Here is a 17801-nt window from a genome sequence, read left to right on the forward strand (position 1 = left end):
AAAAAGTAGTTATTTTTTTAAGAGGGGAGGAAAAAAGGCTTTAATCATAAATTCTCAGTGGCCTTTAAGAACCACAGCATTTAATGTGATTCAATCCTGCTGAGCCCAGAGTGAGCATCTCGGAGGACAGAGGACAGGAGGATACCAAATACCACACTAGCCTCTCAAGGAGCTTGTCACAGAGACAAAAAACAAAAACAGGAAACGAAAAAATGGATAAGCACTCCTAGAACACATTCAAATTAGGAGAACAGGGAGACGCACGAAGGCCGAGAAAGCCAGGCTTGAGGAGCAATTACATCAAGTGGGCCGAACAGAGAAAGCCCCAAAGACACCAACTCTAAAAGGGGCCAGACAGGGAGAGGCTGGGGGTGGCAGCGTTCTGGCCACACCGGCGGGGCTGCACGCAAGGGCTGGACACGCTCCTAACAACCCTTTCCAGCAGTTCTAAAGGCTGACTTACCTCTACTAGATTCACGAGGTGCAGGAAAAACTCCTGGGCATCCTGCTGTCTGTTGGAGGAGAATTCCGGGTGGCTCTTGCTCACAAAGGCCTTAAACATGCGTGGGGAGATCCCATTCTGTTGAGGCTAAAATATAAAAATAAAACCAAAACTTACAAGTGGGAAGCAGAGCAGAGATTACCAGCAGCCAGGATTTCAGATAAGAATACTGAAGCCCACCTTAGCTAAGCAGCGACAGCAGCCAGGACACACTGGACGTTGGCTGCGTGCCAGGAACTGTGCTGTGAGACTGACGTGGGAATGGGACGGGGCTCTTCTGTTTACTCAGAACTAAAAGGCACGATAAACACCCCGATTTCTGTCCGCATAGGGCTTGCTCCACCACCAGGAGGGAATATGAGAGAAAGGAGAGGAAATGGCTCCCAGCCCCAGGCAAAGTACTGCTCAGGGGCCAGCACAGGGCTGTTTCTGGACCACAGGGCATTCCTGGGAAACCGCCCCTCACCTGGAGAAGCCGAAGGAGGTTGCCTGCAGCTGCCAGGATGGGAAGAGCTGGGACAACTTTGGCTGTGAACTTTGGATGTGTAAACTTCCTCGGGGGGGTGGGGGGTGGCTAAGGGACTGCTCAGAAGGCAGCTGGGCTCCTCCAGAGAGGACACTGCCTAAGACAATGGGAGGGCGGCCCACTGAGGAGCTGAGGTAGGGCTCACAGAGGTCACTGCGACAGGGCATCAGGCAAAAGATCCTTGTGGGGGTCTCTGAGAGGACAAGCACATCTCTAAAGAACCACTAATGTGTGCCCACAAAAGGCCAACCATGATCACAGACTCACCCAGCCAAGGAGCAAACACTCTCTACTCAAGGAAAGGCTCTGCCTCAACTCCAATCTCCCCAGCCCTTGACCCTGGAGCAGCCTGAGGAGGCAAAGAGGTGGAGCAAGGATGGAAAAACACTAGAGCAAGCTGACACTGACCTTTCTACACTGCTGGTTTCCAAGGCACCTGAGATTGGTAGTGGGAGAAGCCTTAAACTGGCTTTGATGGGAAATGGGCCTTTTAATGCCAGGAATTTGCTCTTGAACTGTGGTATTGGAGAAGACTCTTGAGAGCCTCTTGGACTGCAAGGAGATCAAACCAGTCAATTCTAAAGGAAATCAACCCTGGCTATTTACTGGAAGGAACAAAGACAGGAGGAGAAGGGGAAGACAGAGGACGAGATGGCTGGATAGCATCACCAACTCAATGGACAAGAGTTCGAGCAAACTCTGGGAGATGGTGAAGGACAGGGAAGCCTGGTGTGCTGCAGTCCGTGGGGTGGCAAACAGTCAGACACAACTGAGTGAACAATGATCTGCTGGGAACCCAGGCACTCGGCCTGAGATACTCTAAAGAGGCACACTGGAAGATCCACATCATCTTTAAGGATAAAGCTGTTTCCTGAGTCCTCTCCAAGTTCAGCCTCTAATAATGGTGCTGCACGTCCCCTTGTGTAAAACCCTTGTGCTACCATTATCCCCATTTTACCGCCAGGGACACTGAGGCTGCAGAGAAGTGCCACCAAGTCTGTCAACTGAAATGGTCTTATGACCAGATGACCATGTAGCCAGCAGAGCCAGAACTGGCTTCTGATCCCAATTCCACACTCCTGGTAGCAAAACTGGAGTCGTAGCTGCAGCACACATTAGGTCTCAGTGAGACAAACCTCACCTCGCCAATCAAAAAGTAATCCCTGTGCTCCAGGCAAAGGTACACCCACGTCTCAAAACCTCCCCATGAGCAGCCTCCAGGCCACCATCCCCTCCTCAGAAATGCAGAGAACTTGCTGTCTGGGCCATCCCTGGGCACTGAACACAGGAGCATGGCTTTTGCTTTAACATTCAGCCCACTCTAGCCTGTCTCCCCAGCCTGACTGCAGCACTTGGCAGGCGAAGGCCTTGTCTCCCACCTCTGCGAGATCTCCTGGACACCAGGGTCCAGGCCTAGGGTCCGCAGGCCACAGCAGGGGTGCACAACCACACAGTCAGATGCAAAAAGTGATGGGGAAACTCCAAGAGCTATCTCTCCCGGCAGCTCCACATATGAAGTCTCTTCAAGGCACACATGTTCTAAGCGATGTTTCTAATAAAACTCAGGAGAATTCTGTCTTGCTCAAAATGTATCTGATATGGGCATCTAGTATTTACTGGCCACCTACTCCATGTAGAACATGTTGGGGATTCCTCACCAAGAGCTGACAGAGAATAGGTGGGGGTGGGGGTGAGATTCAACACATATCTATAACAAATATTAGGGAACACTGCAGACAACCTTAAACAGTGTTGGCAGCTCTGAGAGAAGAATTCCCCAAAGAGGCAGCATCTGAGGACTCGGAACCTGTGTATAACTGATCAGCCTGCATACACACACGAGGCTGCAGATGTGCCTTCAGCATCGGCAAAGACCAGTTTATACCTGATGATCCATTTAACTACCCACATGTACACTCCTGAAAGGCATGTAAAAACTGTAACTTTCTTCACTCATAATGCTGACTGACATATCTATATAGTATCAGCCAACACATGCATGCAAATAATGCCTTACATTTGCATACCAACATTTAGTCATTCATTCAACAGGAATTTACCAAGTGTTACAAAATGTCAGACACTATTCTAGGTACGAGGATGAACATTTACTAGGTGGCAGGCACAGTTCTGAGCACCTTATACGTGCATCTTTACTTAAATTACTCAACCTTATGAGGTAACTATTATTATTATTTTCTACATTTGACAGATGAGGAAACTGAGTTCTAGAGGAATTAAGTAACTGACCCAGGATCACACAACTAGGAAAGTCAATCTGTCTCGCTCGCTCTCTTTATCCGTCTTTCTCTCTTGTGTCCTAACACTGTTTCTGGCAAGAACTACACATGCCTACTTCTCACCTCTGATGTCTGAAGTCTCTCTTACCCGCTGCTGAGAAAACAGTGTGTCTGGATTCTGGGTAAGTCCTCTTCAAATCAACCTCTGAGGTCAACCTCCCAGGCCAGGCCAGCAACGATGTCTCCATCTGGGCGGTGCAGAGGCACCACCTGGAATACGCCTGTTCACGTTGTGAATTTGGGTTTAGGCATTCATGTACGCACACACTCACTGCCTGCTGCTGTTACCTCTTACAAGCTGTGCTTGGCTGCCAGTCCCCATCAAAGCAGCTGCTTGGGAAAGTTTACCAACTTGCTGAAAGTAAACTGAAAAGTTGGCTGCTGCTCTATGCCACCGTATGGTCGTACAGCTGGGAGAAGTTCCAACAGAGACCATGGTGAAAACTCCAGAGGCTCAGCTCCACACTCGGGCTTTGGCCCAGCCTCATTCACTCCCCTCCATGCCTCTTCCCTCTCGGTGCCCATTTCAGTTCTTTGTTTGCCCTCGACTGACCTGGCCTAATCACTGGTGCAGCAGACAAGTTATAGCTTGAGAAGTGATGATCATTGAGAAGTCATTAAAAAGGTTCCTAACTGGAGACATGATGTCTCTGCCCCACTGCAGACCAGCTCCCAGCTTTCACAGCTGGTCTGATTTATCTCAAACTCAGCCACTCTACACTTAATGCCTAACCACAGCTAGCCTCTCTGTCCTCACCCATGGTCCTCACCTGTTCTACCTCTGATTTCTAAGGGGAGGTCTCACTAATTCCCATGATCAACTATTACTATGTTCACATTATGTCCATATAATAGAAAGTCAGGCTATAAAAATGTTGAGCCTGAATCTAATTAAGCTTCCACATCTAACTTCCAGCTTATAAGAAACACAAACTGAACAACACCTTAAGGAAGCAATCCTTAGAGCAATCCTAGGGAAAATGATTCGGCTCCTTCAACAGGTCAGTCAGTCTTGCAAAAAGAGGAGGACTCTAAGAAGCTGTCTTTGATGTCGTTCAGTCGCTCAGGCGTGTCCAACTCTGCGACCCCATGGACTACATACAGCACACCAGGCTTCCCTGTCCTTCACCACCTTCTGGAGCTCGCTCAAACTCATGCCATCCAACCATCTTGTCCTCTGCTGTCCCTTTCTCCTCCTGCCTTCAATCTTTCCTAGCATCAGAGTCTTTACCAATGAGTTGGCCCATCACATCAAGTACTGGAGCTTCAGCTTCAGCACCAGTCCTTCTAATGAATATTCAGGGTTGATAGTGCTTTGACAGTGCAGGGGAAAATATGGATATTGGCTGGGTACTAGACAATACATTTTGCTAGTGTGTTTCTAACACCTCAATTGATTTTCATCATATTGCTTTTTTTAAAAGAAAAGTATTATAGTTACAGGTGCATATTGAATATTTACAAGTGAAAAGGATGGTGTTTAGGTTTTGTGTTCAGTTTCTGCAGGGAAAGGAGAGGAAGGGAATGAGGGGGAAAATTGAGTTCAGGGGAGATTGATGAAACCAGATTGGAAATGGTAAATGGAAATTCATTATACTATGCTCTCTATGTCTGTGTATTATTTGCAAATTTAAATTATATTTTTTTTAAAGATCAGGTTCCAGAATAAAGCAGTCACTTAAAAAAAACCAAAAAGCCTAAATAAGAACCCCAGGTGTTGACATTTGGCAGAAATCAACACGACACTGTAAAGCAGTTATCCTTCAATTAAAAATAAATGTTGTTTTTTATTTTTTTAATTTTAAAAAAAGAACCAGAGGGAATCCCCTGGTGGTCCAGTGGTGAAGACTGTGCTTTCACTGCTTTGGCCAGGGTTCAATCCCTGGTCAGGAAACTAAGATTCTATAAGCTGTATGGTACAGCCAAAACAAATAAAAGGAATCAAAGAAATATGTTTCCTAGTGGGCAGTGAGCCAGGGCCATCACCTGAGTGTCCTGTATGGGCCCATCACCAAACAAGATAAGAGAGACCAACACTGACCAAGAATGAGACCTTTAGGAAGCTCACGCTCTTTCTGTAAGCTGACCCTTGGACACCAGAAGCAATGGCTTGTCCTGACAACTAACTTTACAAGAGTGAGCCCCAGACCATCTCCAAAATAGCAACCACCTAAGCAACCTGTCATATTTATAGGATACTGTACTTACTTTCTCCATCAGCAACTTGAAAACAGATTAGCTAAAATTAGAGAGAGGACTACAGTGTTCAGAATCTTTCCCAAATGCTTACACAGAGCTTTCTGTTTAACACTGCACCAAGAAGGCAGTCATTGTCCACTCATATTTGTCTGGGCTTAGTGCTTTAATTAACAAACAAGGAGAAAAGACTAAGGCTTTGTATCAACTTACTAGAGCAATGCTTGTAGAGAAACTTACACTGTAAGATCACCAGGATGAAAAAAAAAAAAAAAAACCATGCATCTCAGCCTGTCCCTAATACATAGGAGTATATCATCTTTTGATTTAAATTTTTAAGTCATAAACCTTGGACCAGTAATTCCTAACTCATGTCCAAACCCCAAATCTCCTAAGCTAAAGGAACAGAGGTTATTCCCCCAAGCTATTTTTCATAATTTAAAAGGTGAGTTAGAAATGTTACATTTGCCCGAAGTAGGAAAATGGAGGTTAGTGAAAATAAAGTTTTTATGTTTGCAGCTATAAATACATCACCTGGAAGCAGAACCTTGGTTATCTCATGTTGATCAAAAACTGAGGCCAGCAATTTTGTGTCAAGGGTTAATTAGAATGGGAAATCAAAATAACTGTCACTTAGGAAACTGTTTGGAATACAGAATTGTTAATAGTGTGCTATCTTCAGAAGGAAAAATAAATTTTAGAGTAATCTGTATTAAAATGTGTGAAAGCACTGCCTTAGAATGCATAAAGATCTGGAATACATTTTTTGGAGAAGAAAAACTGTACTCTCACAGTGAGCAGGTTTTATCTACTATAGACGCAATTTAATTTTAAAAATCAACAAATTTATATAGAAACGGCAGTGCCCCCCAAAAAACACTGAAAATCTTTTTGTAGATGAAATGCATATTAAGCATGCATCTATAAAAACTCAATTTCACCTTGGTCTGTAGCAGAGCAATGAAGCATATGTTTTAGAAATGACCCAAGGTGTGAATAGTCCAAGTTACTGGGCTACCTGGTAACTCTGCAAAATCTACCCAGCCCCTTTATCACCCATCTGCAGCACCCACACACAGAGGCCCTGGGAGCCTGGAATGAGAACTGGAACAACTATCAGGGGAGCAGGACAGCGTAGAGACTCCATCAATACTGCACAGACTCGAGGCTGGATTCTCTGGTGTAAACCCCAGCTCTCCACTCCCTGACTTTGTAACTGCAGGCAAGGATTCTGTGCATCCATTTCTGCATCAGGGAACACACAGAAAGGGTCTGTGCTAGTCACTGGTATCACTGGTAGTGGAAGCATTGAAAAAGGCATTCCTGCCACAGGGCTCTCTGCGTGGCACACACTCCTCTCATAACCCATCCTCTGTTTCAGCACATCTTCCTTCCTCTCTTGGAGCATTTCAGGCTCCTCTACAAGACAAGAGACAAACAGCGGAGACCAGGGACAAGACCACCTGACCACAGGGCTCCTGAGACCTGAAAAAAGCAAGGTTCTCCCAAATTGGTTGCTCTGAAACCAATTGCCAGTGAAAATCTTGATGCCTCAGAAAGTAATTCCCTCCACTGTCAACAGTAGTGGAGCTCTTACAATGAATTACTTGTCTGTTCAAGTAATAGCTTGAAACTGACACCTCTGGGGCCACAAAGAAAATCATGAGGTCAATTCAAGCTTATTCTGAATGTCAAAGGGACCCTATTGATCCTGGCACCTCAGGGATGCGGGTGGTGGTGAGGGGAAGAACTTTATAAATCATCTAGACCAAGGGTCACACCCAAATACCCAGCATACCAATCAGGTCACAAACCACAAAGGGACTGGAGCCCGCTGGGGACTGCGTGTCCTGTGTGATGGGAGAGCTGCTACTCAGCTCCAGCCAACTGCTGTCAGGGGCCTGGGACCGCCAGAGGTTCTGAATGTTTAAGAGAAACTGGAAATTCAGATTCTGTGGGAGGGCCCAGCAAAACACACCTGCAGGACAGACGTGGCCCAAGGCTGCCAGGTGGCACACCCTGAGCCAGACAGGGCAGGGATTCCTGCCTGCAAGCCTCAGACCCCTGGAGATCACATAACTCCCACACTAATCCAAGGTGAGGAGGAGACGAGGATCCCCAGCTGTTCAGACTAAGAATATGCCTCATATAAGAACTATTTACTTTTTTCTAGTATCACAAAGGAAATGGCAACCCATTCCAGTGTTCTTGCCTGTAGAATCCCAGGGATGGTGGAGCCTAGTGGGCTGACGTCTGTGGGGTTGCACAGAGTCGGACATGACCGAAGTGACTTAGCAGCAGCAGTATCACAAAAGAACATTGTGATATTAACAAAAGTAAATTTTCCTTCCAAACATTGCTAAATTGGTCAGTTTTCATTTTACATTTTCTCAAATTAGGAGATTCCGAAAACACAACAGTCCTGCAACGTACACAGATTTTATTTACATTAGAGAGGAGCCCTTTCACACTTGAAATATTCACAACCACCAGCAAGACCAATCTGCCATTTGACAGCTGAGATTGAAAGGTTACAGGATTTTCCCCCCAACCCCGCCCTGTCTCCAGATCTTTGCAGAGTCAGGAGAGGAAGCCAGGCCCCTGAGGCCCAACCAAGTCTCCGTCTCGCCCACCATGAAAGACAGACTCTGCCCCCAGAAGCAACAGCCTGGATGAAAACCCAGGATAAATGTGATCAAAACATTTTGGGGACTTTCCTAATGACTCAATAGTTAAGAATTCGCCTGCCAATGCAGGGGACATGGGTTTGATCCCTGGTCAGGGAAGATCCCACATGCTTCAGGGCAACTGAACCCATGTGCCACTACTACCGAACCCATGCTCTAGAGCCCGGAAGGCGCAACTGCTCAAGCCCACATACCTGGAGCCCACAAGAGAAGCCACAGCAAGGAGAAGCCCATGACTGAAGAGCAGCTCCCGCTCGACATAACTAGAGAAAGCCCTCAAACAGCAACGAAGACCCAGCATCGCATATATAAATAAATAACACACCACTTTGGACCAAGTGTTTTCACCATCACCTCTTCAAAGTTACACAGGAGCTCAGAGGTGGAAAAAGCCCAGATAACCTGACACCCCAGCCCTGCACCCAAACCACTCCAACTCCATTCCAATCAAGGAAGGCTCTTCCAGTCCCTGGTGGATAAGAGACTCCTTGCTACAAGGCTGGGTAACAGTGCAACAGAAGACTTCCTGCCCCACAATACTCTGATCTCTTGGCCTGAGCCCCAGAATGCGTAATCCCTCTCCACCCTCCTCACAACCTAATTCCCTCTCCCCACCCCCAAACACTGCCTCTATATTTTCCCTTCCTAATCTCTCTTCTCCTGTTTGCTCTATTTCCCCAACTAATTGGCTTCATTCTGAAAAAGAACTATTCACTTTCACTTCTTGCTCTCAGTCTGCAGGCATTAGTCAAGGATGATTGATGTTAAGATGGGAGCACAGAGGTCACACTCATGAGAAACAGAACTGAAAGAACTTGCCCACTAAGTCAAGACAAGGTAGCCTGGAGGCAGAGCAAGGTGGGTGGGGAAGCGGGGCCTGCATTCCACTCAGGATGTCTGCAGCTGTGGGAACCTAGACCCCCAAATACAGCTGTGTAAGCTGTGCCCTGCACAATTCCAAAGCCACTGCACCACTCCAAAAGGCCAGGCTGCAAGTGACGCCCTCTGGAGTTGCGTTAACAGAGCAGCCCAGGGAGGGGTCAGTAGCCCAACCCGCAGACATAGGGAAACGTGAGTCTGATAATTAGGAGATGAAGCACATCTTTCAGTCAGTCAATTAATTGTGACTGAATGGCCAACTGAGTTTCTTTTTTACCAAAGTATGTTTTCAAACCCCCAGCAGCCTACCAAAAATGAGAACTGCCCATCCCTCCCCAGAAATTCAGAATCCTCTGCTAGGAGGTGGGGGTGGGGGATAGGAATATGCGTGTTGTGTTTTAACAGCCTTTTGAGAAACCCCAGGAAACAAAGCTGCGGCTTAGGAGAAGACAAATACTAGAAGTGCCAAGACAGGGATAACGAGGGGGAAAATGTTTATATTTTTATACGTTTATTCCTTCCATTCCAGCCCTATGTTATGAAGAATATTATTTCTAAAGACCAGTAACGATGGCAATCACATATAATCCATGAAGCAAATGTCACTAGAAACCACAACCTTGTGGCCATTCCTTGTCACAACTTTTAAGAGCAGACAGACACCCGAGACCCTAAAATGAAAAAGCTATGTTGACAGCTCAAGAAATTTGCAGCCACCATTCACCAGATCATAGGTAATCCACGTCCTCACTAGGGAGGTCCCTCTTTCCTCTGAGTCAACATGGCAGACACCCAGACACATACCTTGTGCTCCTCCTTCATCACCTGTTCAATGAGCTCAGACTTCACGGGAGGTTTTGAATACTGCCCTGAGAGAAGGCCATGTCCTAACTTAGTCCTGGAGAAACAGACAAAAAGGTCATTGTTGCTTCCCCTCAGGGACGCCAAAATTATCTTCAAATTTCAGTAACTACAGCTGCTTTTAGTGAAACACTGTATCTCAATTCCTCACAAATAACCCAGTCCATTCTGAAGGAGATCAGCCCTGGGATTTCTTTGGAGGGAACGATGCTGAAGCTGAAACTCCAGTACTTTGGCCACCAAAGTACTTATGCGAAGAGTTGACTCATTGGAAAAGACTCTGATGCTGGGGGGGATTGAGGGCAGGAGGAGAAGGGGACAACCAAGGATGAGATGGCTGGATGGCATCACTGACTCGATGGACGTGGGTCTGAGTGAACTCCGGGTGTTGGTGATGGACAGGGAGGCCTGGCGTGCTGCGATTCATAGGGTTGCAAAGAGTCGGACATGACTGAGTGACTGAACTGAACTGAACTTACTTGATTCTGCTTGATACTGATTCCATTTTCAACTTCTCAGTACTTTATAATTTTACTTATTTCTTCCTTTTTACAAAAGCAACACATGCCTATTTTGGAATACTTTTAAACAATACAGGTCGTAAAGAAAAGAATTGTCTTTAATTCTGCAACCCAGAGATAACCACTATGAATACTATTTCAGATAAACTTTTCTTAAAAACTACAGCAGGTCACTTACATCTGTGTGTTGAAATCTTGCGTTGGATCTAAAGGAGAGTAGTCAAATATTCTTGGAAGATTTCCTACATACCTAGAAAATGAGAAGCAACAGTCAAAACATAGGAACTGAGAGATGAACAGAACCAAAATAAGCCATCATCCTAGCTAAGACCTTCTTGCCTTTCTGCCAAAACTAAATCAGAATTTTTCCCTGAGCTCCTACCTCTGCAGACACATTCATGGGCCTCCCTATGCGGCTTTCCCAGGTGACTCAGTGGTAAAAGAATCCAGGTTCAAGCCCTGGGTTGGGAAGATCCCCTGGAGAAGGAAAATGGCAACCCAGGCCAGTATTCTTGCTTGGGAAATCCCATGGACAGAGGAGCTTGGTGGGCTACAGTCCGTGGGGTCACAAGAACCAGACACAACTGAGCACGCACGCACGCACACACACACACACACACACACACAGAAGTTGAAAATGTTTATGCTTCTCTCAATAGGCCTTAACCCCAGATATGAGTTAAAATCCTCTCAGATTTGGAATCTTTTACAAGTTTCCCAGTGATTCTAACATGCGGCCAGAGTCAAGCACCACTGGGTTAGGCCATCGCAACCACCTTCTCAAAACCGAAAGGCAAGGTAAGGAATTGTTCTGGTCATGTCGAAATGAATAATGACAGCAGTAACAACGGCCACTTCTGGAGAGTTTCCTATACTGCCTGACTAGGTCTTCACCTACAACCATAGGAGGAAGGGATTATTGTCATCACCCCCCTTGAGAGATGAGAAATCAAGATGCAAACTCATTAGGTAGCTTCCAAAACCACCCAGGAGGGAGTGATGGAGCCCAGAGTGGACCCAGGCAGCCTGGCCCCCAAGCCATGCCCAGAACCATGCTTCTGGCTGTACCTGCCCCATCCACAAGCCCTCTTTCTGACCAGTTTACCTGACATAGCAATCTAACTCTAACCATCCATCTCTCATCTCAACCCACAATCATTCCTTTCACTTCTTAAATTCACTTCCTATCTCACACTCTCTGCTTTGCGCTCTTTACCTTCCCCTCTTGAAACTTAGATTCTCTGCGTCTAGAAGTTTTAGAAAGAAGAATCCAGAAACAGATCTCTTTTCCTGCCCCTTCCTGCACCTGCCCTGCCTGCTTCTCTGACCTCATTCCCACCCCTTTCTCCCACCCCACAACAACCCAGCCACTTCACCTTTTTGCTGCCCAGGGCATACCAAGCTCGCTCCTGCTTCAGAGTCATGCCATCCTGCTGTCTCTTTCCTCAAACACTCTCTCTAAAGATCATCGTTCTTTTGCAGGTCTGATTTAAAGCCACCTCCCCATCTCCCTACCCCTTTTGAGTTCCTGACCCTGGCTAACTTTCTTCCTGGCTTGTATCACTATTTGCAAATATACAATTTATGTTCTTGTTTATTATCTTTCTACAGATTACATACTAGAATATAATCTCCATGAAGGCATAGACTTTATCTAAATTACTACATCTCTACCACGAGAACCATATCTAACATGTAAAAGGCACTCACTAAATATTTGTTGAATGAATATATTCATATCATAATCACATAACCAATTTCCATAACTGACTACTAAATAACCCAAGAGAATAGGCATTATTGCAGTAAAGCCTTGGCAGAGAACCATAATACACTGTAGTTGGTAATAACCTCTAATTAGATCCTTCAGCTACTAGAAACTTCCAGGCAACTGCTGACGACAAACTCAGAATTTGTATCCCAGGTTATATATCAACCTCAAAATTAACAGAGCACCACATCTCTGGAAAAGTCCCATTCAAATGGCTTCTGGTTACATCATTAGGACAACAATTCCATCTAGAAATTTTCTAAGGACCAAAATCCAATAATACATAAACCAAACTTTGGAACCAAACTATATTCAGTATAAGAGAGAGTTCTTAATATACAACTTGATATACATTATCAATATTAGCTATCTTAAAAGCTGGTCTTTATCATACCTCAAAACCTAACAAGACCAAAAACAAAAAAAAACTGGTAAGATAAACATTAGTGAAAAGCTTAGGCTTTCTGTCAAGGGTGATGGAGGAGAATAAAGTTTAAAGGGATAAATCTTTGATTTCAGAAAAGTCCACTTTGCTACAAATTTATATTCTTTTTCTCATCAACTAGGAATATCTTCTATTACAACAAAATTAAAAGACAGCAGTAATGTTGGATAATTTTTAGAGTACTTATATCTTCAATTTGTAATCAAGTGGTTTTCAAAACAAAAAACATGTTTGCTATCTAAAAATCCACCCTTGTTGTCATTCAATTTGTGCACCAATTTATTTAGATTTGTTCATCAGAATTATTTTGAAATGTAAACTAGGTTCACGTGGCACACAGGGTATCAAGGAGTCCAGCTGATGTTCCCGAATTACACTGTGGTTGTGTGTAAGTCATTTAATCTCTCTGTGAGTCACTCTTTCTACTTACAAAATGGAGAGACCGCTTCACTAAGTTAGTCCTGCTGGGAAAAAGGAGTTTGACGAGCAAGCATTTCAACCCAGTGATATTTGTTAAAGAACCAAAAGACAAGTAAGAATAGTAAGTTGCTCATGTTCTAATATATACCACAAATGTTTAGGAAATAAAATATAAGATATTATATACTACAAAATTCTAAAACACTTGAAACAAGACTAGGTAAGAGATTCAGCTCTTACATCCAAAATACAGACTTGAGGTATGTTTTTTTCATTGAAGAAAAATTCAGAAGATTATTTATCAAACTTTGATGTGCAGAAAATATTTTCAAAAACTGTAGACAGTAAAGCACTAAAAAATGTTGTTGGGCTTTGTGACAAAAGAATACAAGTTTCTTTCATTCGAGTTTAAAAGAAATAATAATTATACAACACCTACCATAAGAACTTTTCTTCAATAGTTTAAAAAAAAATCTTGGAGCATAAGACAGATAAGATGAAGCTATATTATTCCCAAATCAAATGATAATACAAGTATGAGACATGGGTAAGAATTTATAAAAATCATATGATGCACGATGCATACATTTGAAAAGGCTTTCCCATCTCAGAGCTTCAAACTTGCTCCTCCTTTTCTCCAAAACCCTGTCTCGACTCCTCCTGCACAGCAGTCAAAGTGAGTATCCCTTTGTGTGTTCTTTCTTCAAAGAAATCCTCCCTTACCACCTCCTTTCCTTTTTCTTCATGGAGTGTAACGTATTTAAAATCATGCAGTTGTTCTTACAATTAGAGATATTCCTCAACAAAGAACGGGGTTACATTCCAATAAACCCATCATAAATAGATGATATAAACTGAAAATGCACTTACAGGGAACTCTACTCAATACTCTGTAATGGCCTATATGGGATAAGAATCTTAAAAAAAAAAGTGGATATATGTATATGTATAACTGATTCACTTTGCTACACACATGAAACTAATACAACGTTGTAAATCAACTGTACTCCAATAAAACTTTTTCAATAATTTTCAAATCTTAGGGTATTATGGATGGACATTCATTCATATTTTAAAAAATAAAATAAAATTTTTATTTTAAAATATAAAGAAGTGCATTCATAATACCTAACCTACCAAACACTGAAGCTTAACCTAGCCTACCTTAAATGTGCTCAGCACACTTACATTAGCCCACTGTTGGCTAAATCATCTAATTACTTAAAGTCTACTTGATAATAAAGTGTTGATTATCTGCTGTAGCTTACTGAATACTGTACTGAAAGTGCAAAACCGAAAGGCTATCTGGGTACAAAATAGCTGTGATGGTTGTTTACCCTCAGGGTCTTCTACCTGACCAGGAGCTGTGGCTGCTGCCTGCCCAACATCATACGAGAGTATGTACCACCTGTCACTAGCCCAGGAAAACTAGCTGAAAGCAAAATGCAAAATTCAAAGCACAGTTTCTACTGAATACACAGCACTTTTGCACCATCATCAAGTTTAAGTTGAATCATCTGAAATCAGGGACGGTCTATATTTATTTAAGGTCTATTTCCCCAAGTGGGGCTGGGCACCAGGTCTTATTTACCACTGAACCCCCCCATACCTAGCGCCCTGCTGAGCAGAGCAGAACCCACTCTTTATTCGCTGGATGAAAAAATGAAAACCTGACATGGACAACTGACCATAAATTTCTAAATCCAGAAACAGTAAGAAGAGGTAAGATTTTAAGTATCAAAAGAGGAAGGAAAAGAATATTTGATATACTTTTAATAACCACCATTAAGGGCTTCTTCCCTGATGGCTCAATGGTAAAGAATCCACCTGCAATGACAGAGACACAGAAGATACAGGTTCACTCCCTGGGTCAGGAAGATCCCCTGGGTGAGGAAAGGGCAACCCATTGCAGTATGCTTGCCTGGAGAACTCCATGGAGAGAGGAACCTGGTGGGCTACAGTCCATGGGGTCACAGAGTTGAATTCAACTGAACACACAACCACCATTAAAATCATTAGCGTTCAACTCTATGTGGGTAAAAAAATCACCCTGTGCTATTCCTAGTGTGCTATCTGTCCATCAGTTTGTCTGACACGTGTGTCCTCTTCCGTACTTGAACCAAGGTCGAAACCGACCTGCTCTGGGAAACACTACATATCATTTCCTAAACTTAGACAGCAGCTGCCCATGACCTACAGCTGCTGGTCTCTGTGGCTCCCTGTGCTAAGCACAGTTTAAGGAAGAAAACGCCCAGAGACACAGCCCTTCTCCCTCCCTGGCCGAGGGAGAAAGCAGGCAGCCTGTACAGGCATAGTTAGGAGTTGCCCTCAATCAATGCCTCCCAGTTACCTATGGTGAAGGGCCAGCTTGTTTGTTGGTTTCAAATCATATAGATGAAATCCTTAAAAATACAATAAAAATAAATTAGAGTTCACCCCCGAACAACAGGAGAGTTAGAGGCAACAACCTTCCGCACAATTGGAATTCCATGCATAACTTTACAGTCAATCCTTTGAATTCACAGTTCCTTCACAACCATGGTTTCAACCAACAGCCAATCATGTATTGGGTTGGCAAAAAGTTGATTAGGATTTTTCTATAAGATGGTTTAGAAAAACCCGAATGAACATTTTAGTCAACCCAACAGTACTGCAATATGTATTTACTGAAAAAAAATCCACATATAAGTGGAACTGCACAGTTCATGCTCAAGTTGTTCAAGGGTCAGCTGTATTTGAAAAACAAAATGCCACTTATTAAAAAATGGCAAAGTCAAATTACTACAATTTCTCAATGCCCACTCTCAGTTGCCATACCTATCCCATTACAGGTCCATTTTCAGCAGTCCAAAGACCAGCACCATCTACAAACCACAGTTTGAGCAGCAAAAAACCTAAATTCTCTAAGAAACTCCACTCACTCACCATTGCCCAAAGAGATCAGTGAACCTCTCCTATTGCATGTAGAGGGAGAGATGAGGCAGGTTTGCTGTGAAGATTAATGACTATAGTATTTTCAGCATAGAGGTTGCAGGTTTAAAAACAGAAAGTGAAGTGAAAGTGAAGTCACTCAGTCGTGCCCAACTCTTTGCAACCCCATGGACTGTAGCCTACCAGGATCCTCCATCCATGGGATTTTCCAGGCAAGAGGACTGGAGTGGGTGCCATTTCCTTCTCCAGGTTAAAAACAGAAGTCATTATTAATGTGACAAATCCCTGTAGGAGGTTTTTCAATTTACAAACCTCTCCTTATCTCATGCAATCCCTATAACACTTCAAGCATTCTCACCTGCCTTCATGCGGGAAGTCACAGCACAAACGTGGTGCAATGTCCCACAGTCAGTGAGGAAGGGCTTCCCTGGTGCACACTGCCTGAGCAGGCACAGAGGAGACGTGGGGCAGTCTGCATGCCCAGGTCTACACAGGACACTTACGCTCTCTGGAATTCTGGGATGCTGAAGATGGCCTGCATCACAGAGCTGAGATAGCAGCTATTGCCCAGGTTCTTGAGCCCTGTGTACCCTGGGCCGTACATGGGCTTCAGCTTTGTCCCCGTCTCCTGGATCACCTCCCACTCGCTGACCCGTGGCTTGATGTCGTTATCCTGGAGCCCATTCTCTGTCTGGGGCAAGATCAGTGAAGAAATACAACTTTGATGATGACTGTCATTCCAAGATCACATCCCACAAATTATTTCTAACAGCAATAGAGGTTTCTGCCTTTCCCCTCAGTTAAACAGAGAAATAAACAACCTCATTAAAAGCAACTGAGATAGTGATGGTTGCACAAGGCAAATGGACTTTGTGCCACCGAACTGTGCGCTTAAAAATCATTAAAATAGTAAGTTTTATGTTGGGTATAGATTTCCATAATTTAATAAATGACCACATTTAAAAGATTTAACAGTAAAAGAGACAAAGACCAAGGGGAACGGGGATAGGAGGAGGAAGAAGACAAACAGGAATCAATAAAAAAGAAGGCAGATGCAACACCACACAGCAGACAAAAAGCAAGACAGTTGGAGAGGAAAGTGGAATAAACCCATGGGGCTCAGGAGAAGTGCAACGTAGGAGGGAGGTTTAAAGAAGAGCAGAGAAAATAAATTAAACAGTGACATGAGCGAGACAGAGGAATTAGAAGGAGAACGTGAGGAAAGGGAGATGGCCTGGGCCAAAGCAAAACATGCATGTTTAACCGGCTCCTCATAGGGTCAAATATTACAGTCACAACACCAGCCTGAAAACACAATACTAAATGAGCCACAGGGCTTCCATCAACAATAAATAATCTACTGGTTTACTCTTTCCACACACCCCCAACAAGCTCTCCTTCCCTTCCTGAAATTAATTAAAGTGATGTTGGTCACAAATCATTTTAAAGGTCATCTCCCCATACCTTCTGCCTTTAGTGAACAAAAAATGATTCATGCAACTCTCCATCAAAGGAGACAAAAAGTTTGCAAGTAAACTCCAACTGAAACAAAATGGTACTTGATGAGGTGCCATGTTCATTATAAAATTTTAAAACTCTAAGTAAACTGATAACCGAAAGAAAACGCTAATTAAGTTTGAGAAGTAAATGCAAACATTAAAACCTAAAACCTATAAAAATGAAGATGTATGTGATAGGAATTCTATAAATAAACCAAACAGTTTCCCTGCAAGGTGGGAATAGAGACAAAAGGAGACCTTTC

At 43.8% G+C, this 17801-nt stretch overlaps 1 protein-coding gene across 1 annotated transcript in view; it reads right to left on the minus strand.

Moving 5' to 3' along the window:
• Nucleotides 1–17801, minus strand: part of USP13 (ubiquitin specific peptidase 13 (isopeptidase T-3)) — a 135517-nt gene that overhangs the window by 49335 nt on the left and 68381 nt on the right. Inside the window, exons 8-11 of the mRNA XM_018047535.1 lie at nucleotides 16543–16730; nucleotides 10651–10722; nucleotides 9895–9988; nucleotides 464–589 (exon numbers count right to left, since the gene is read on the minus strand). Coding sequence (XP_017903024.1) covers nucleotides 464–589; nucleotides 9895–9988; nucleotides 10651–10722; nucleotides 16543–16730 — 480 coding nt within the window. The remainder of the gene's footprint in view (nucleotides 1–463; nucleotides 590–9894; nucleotides 9989–10650; nucleotides 10723–16542; nucleotides 16731–17801) is intronic.

This window comes from Capra hircus, chromosome 1 (assembly GCF_001704415.2).
Source record: "Capra hircus breed San Clemente chromosome 1, ASM170441v1, whole genome shotgun sequence".
Lineage (NCBI taxonomy): Eukaryota > Metazoa > Chordata > Mammalia > Artiodactyla > Bovidae > Capra > Capra hircus.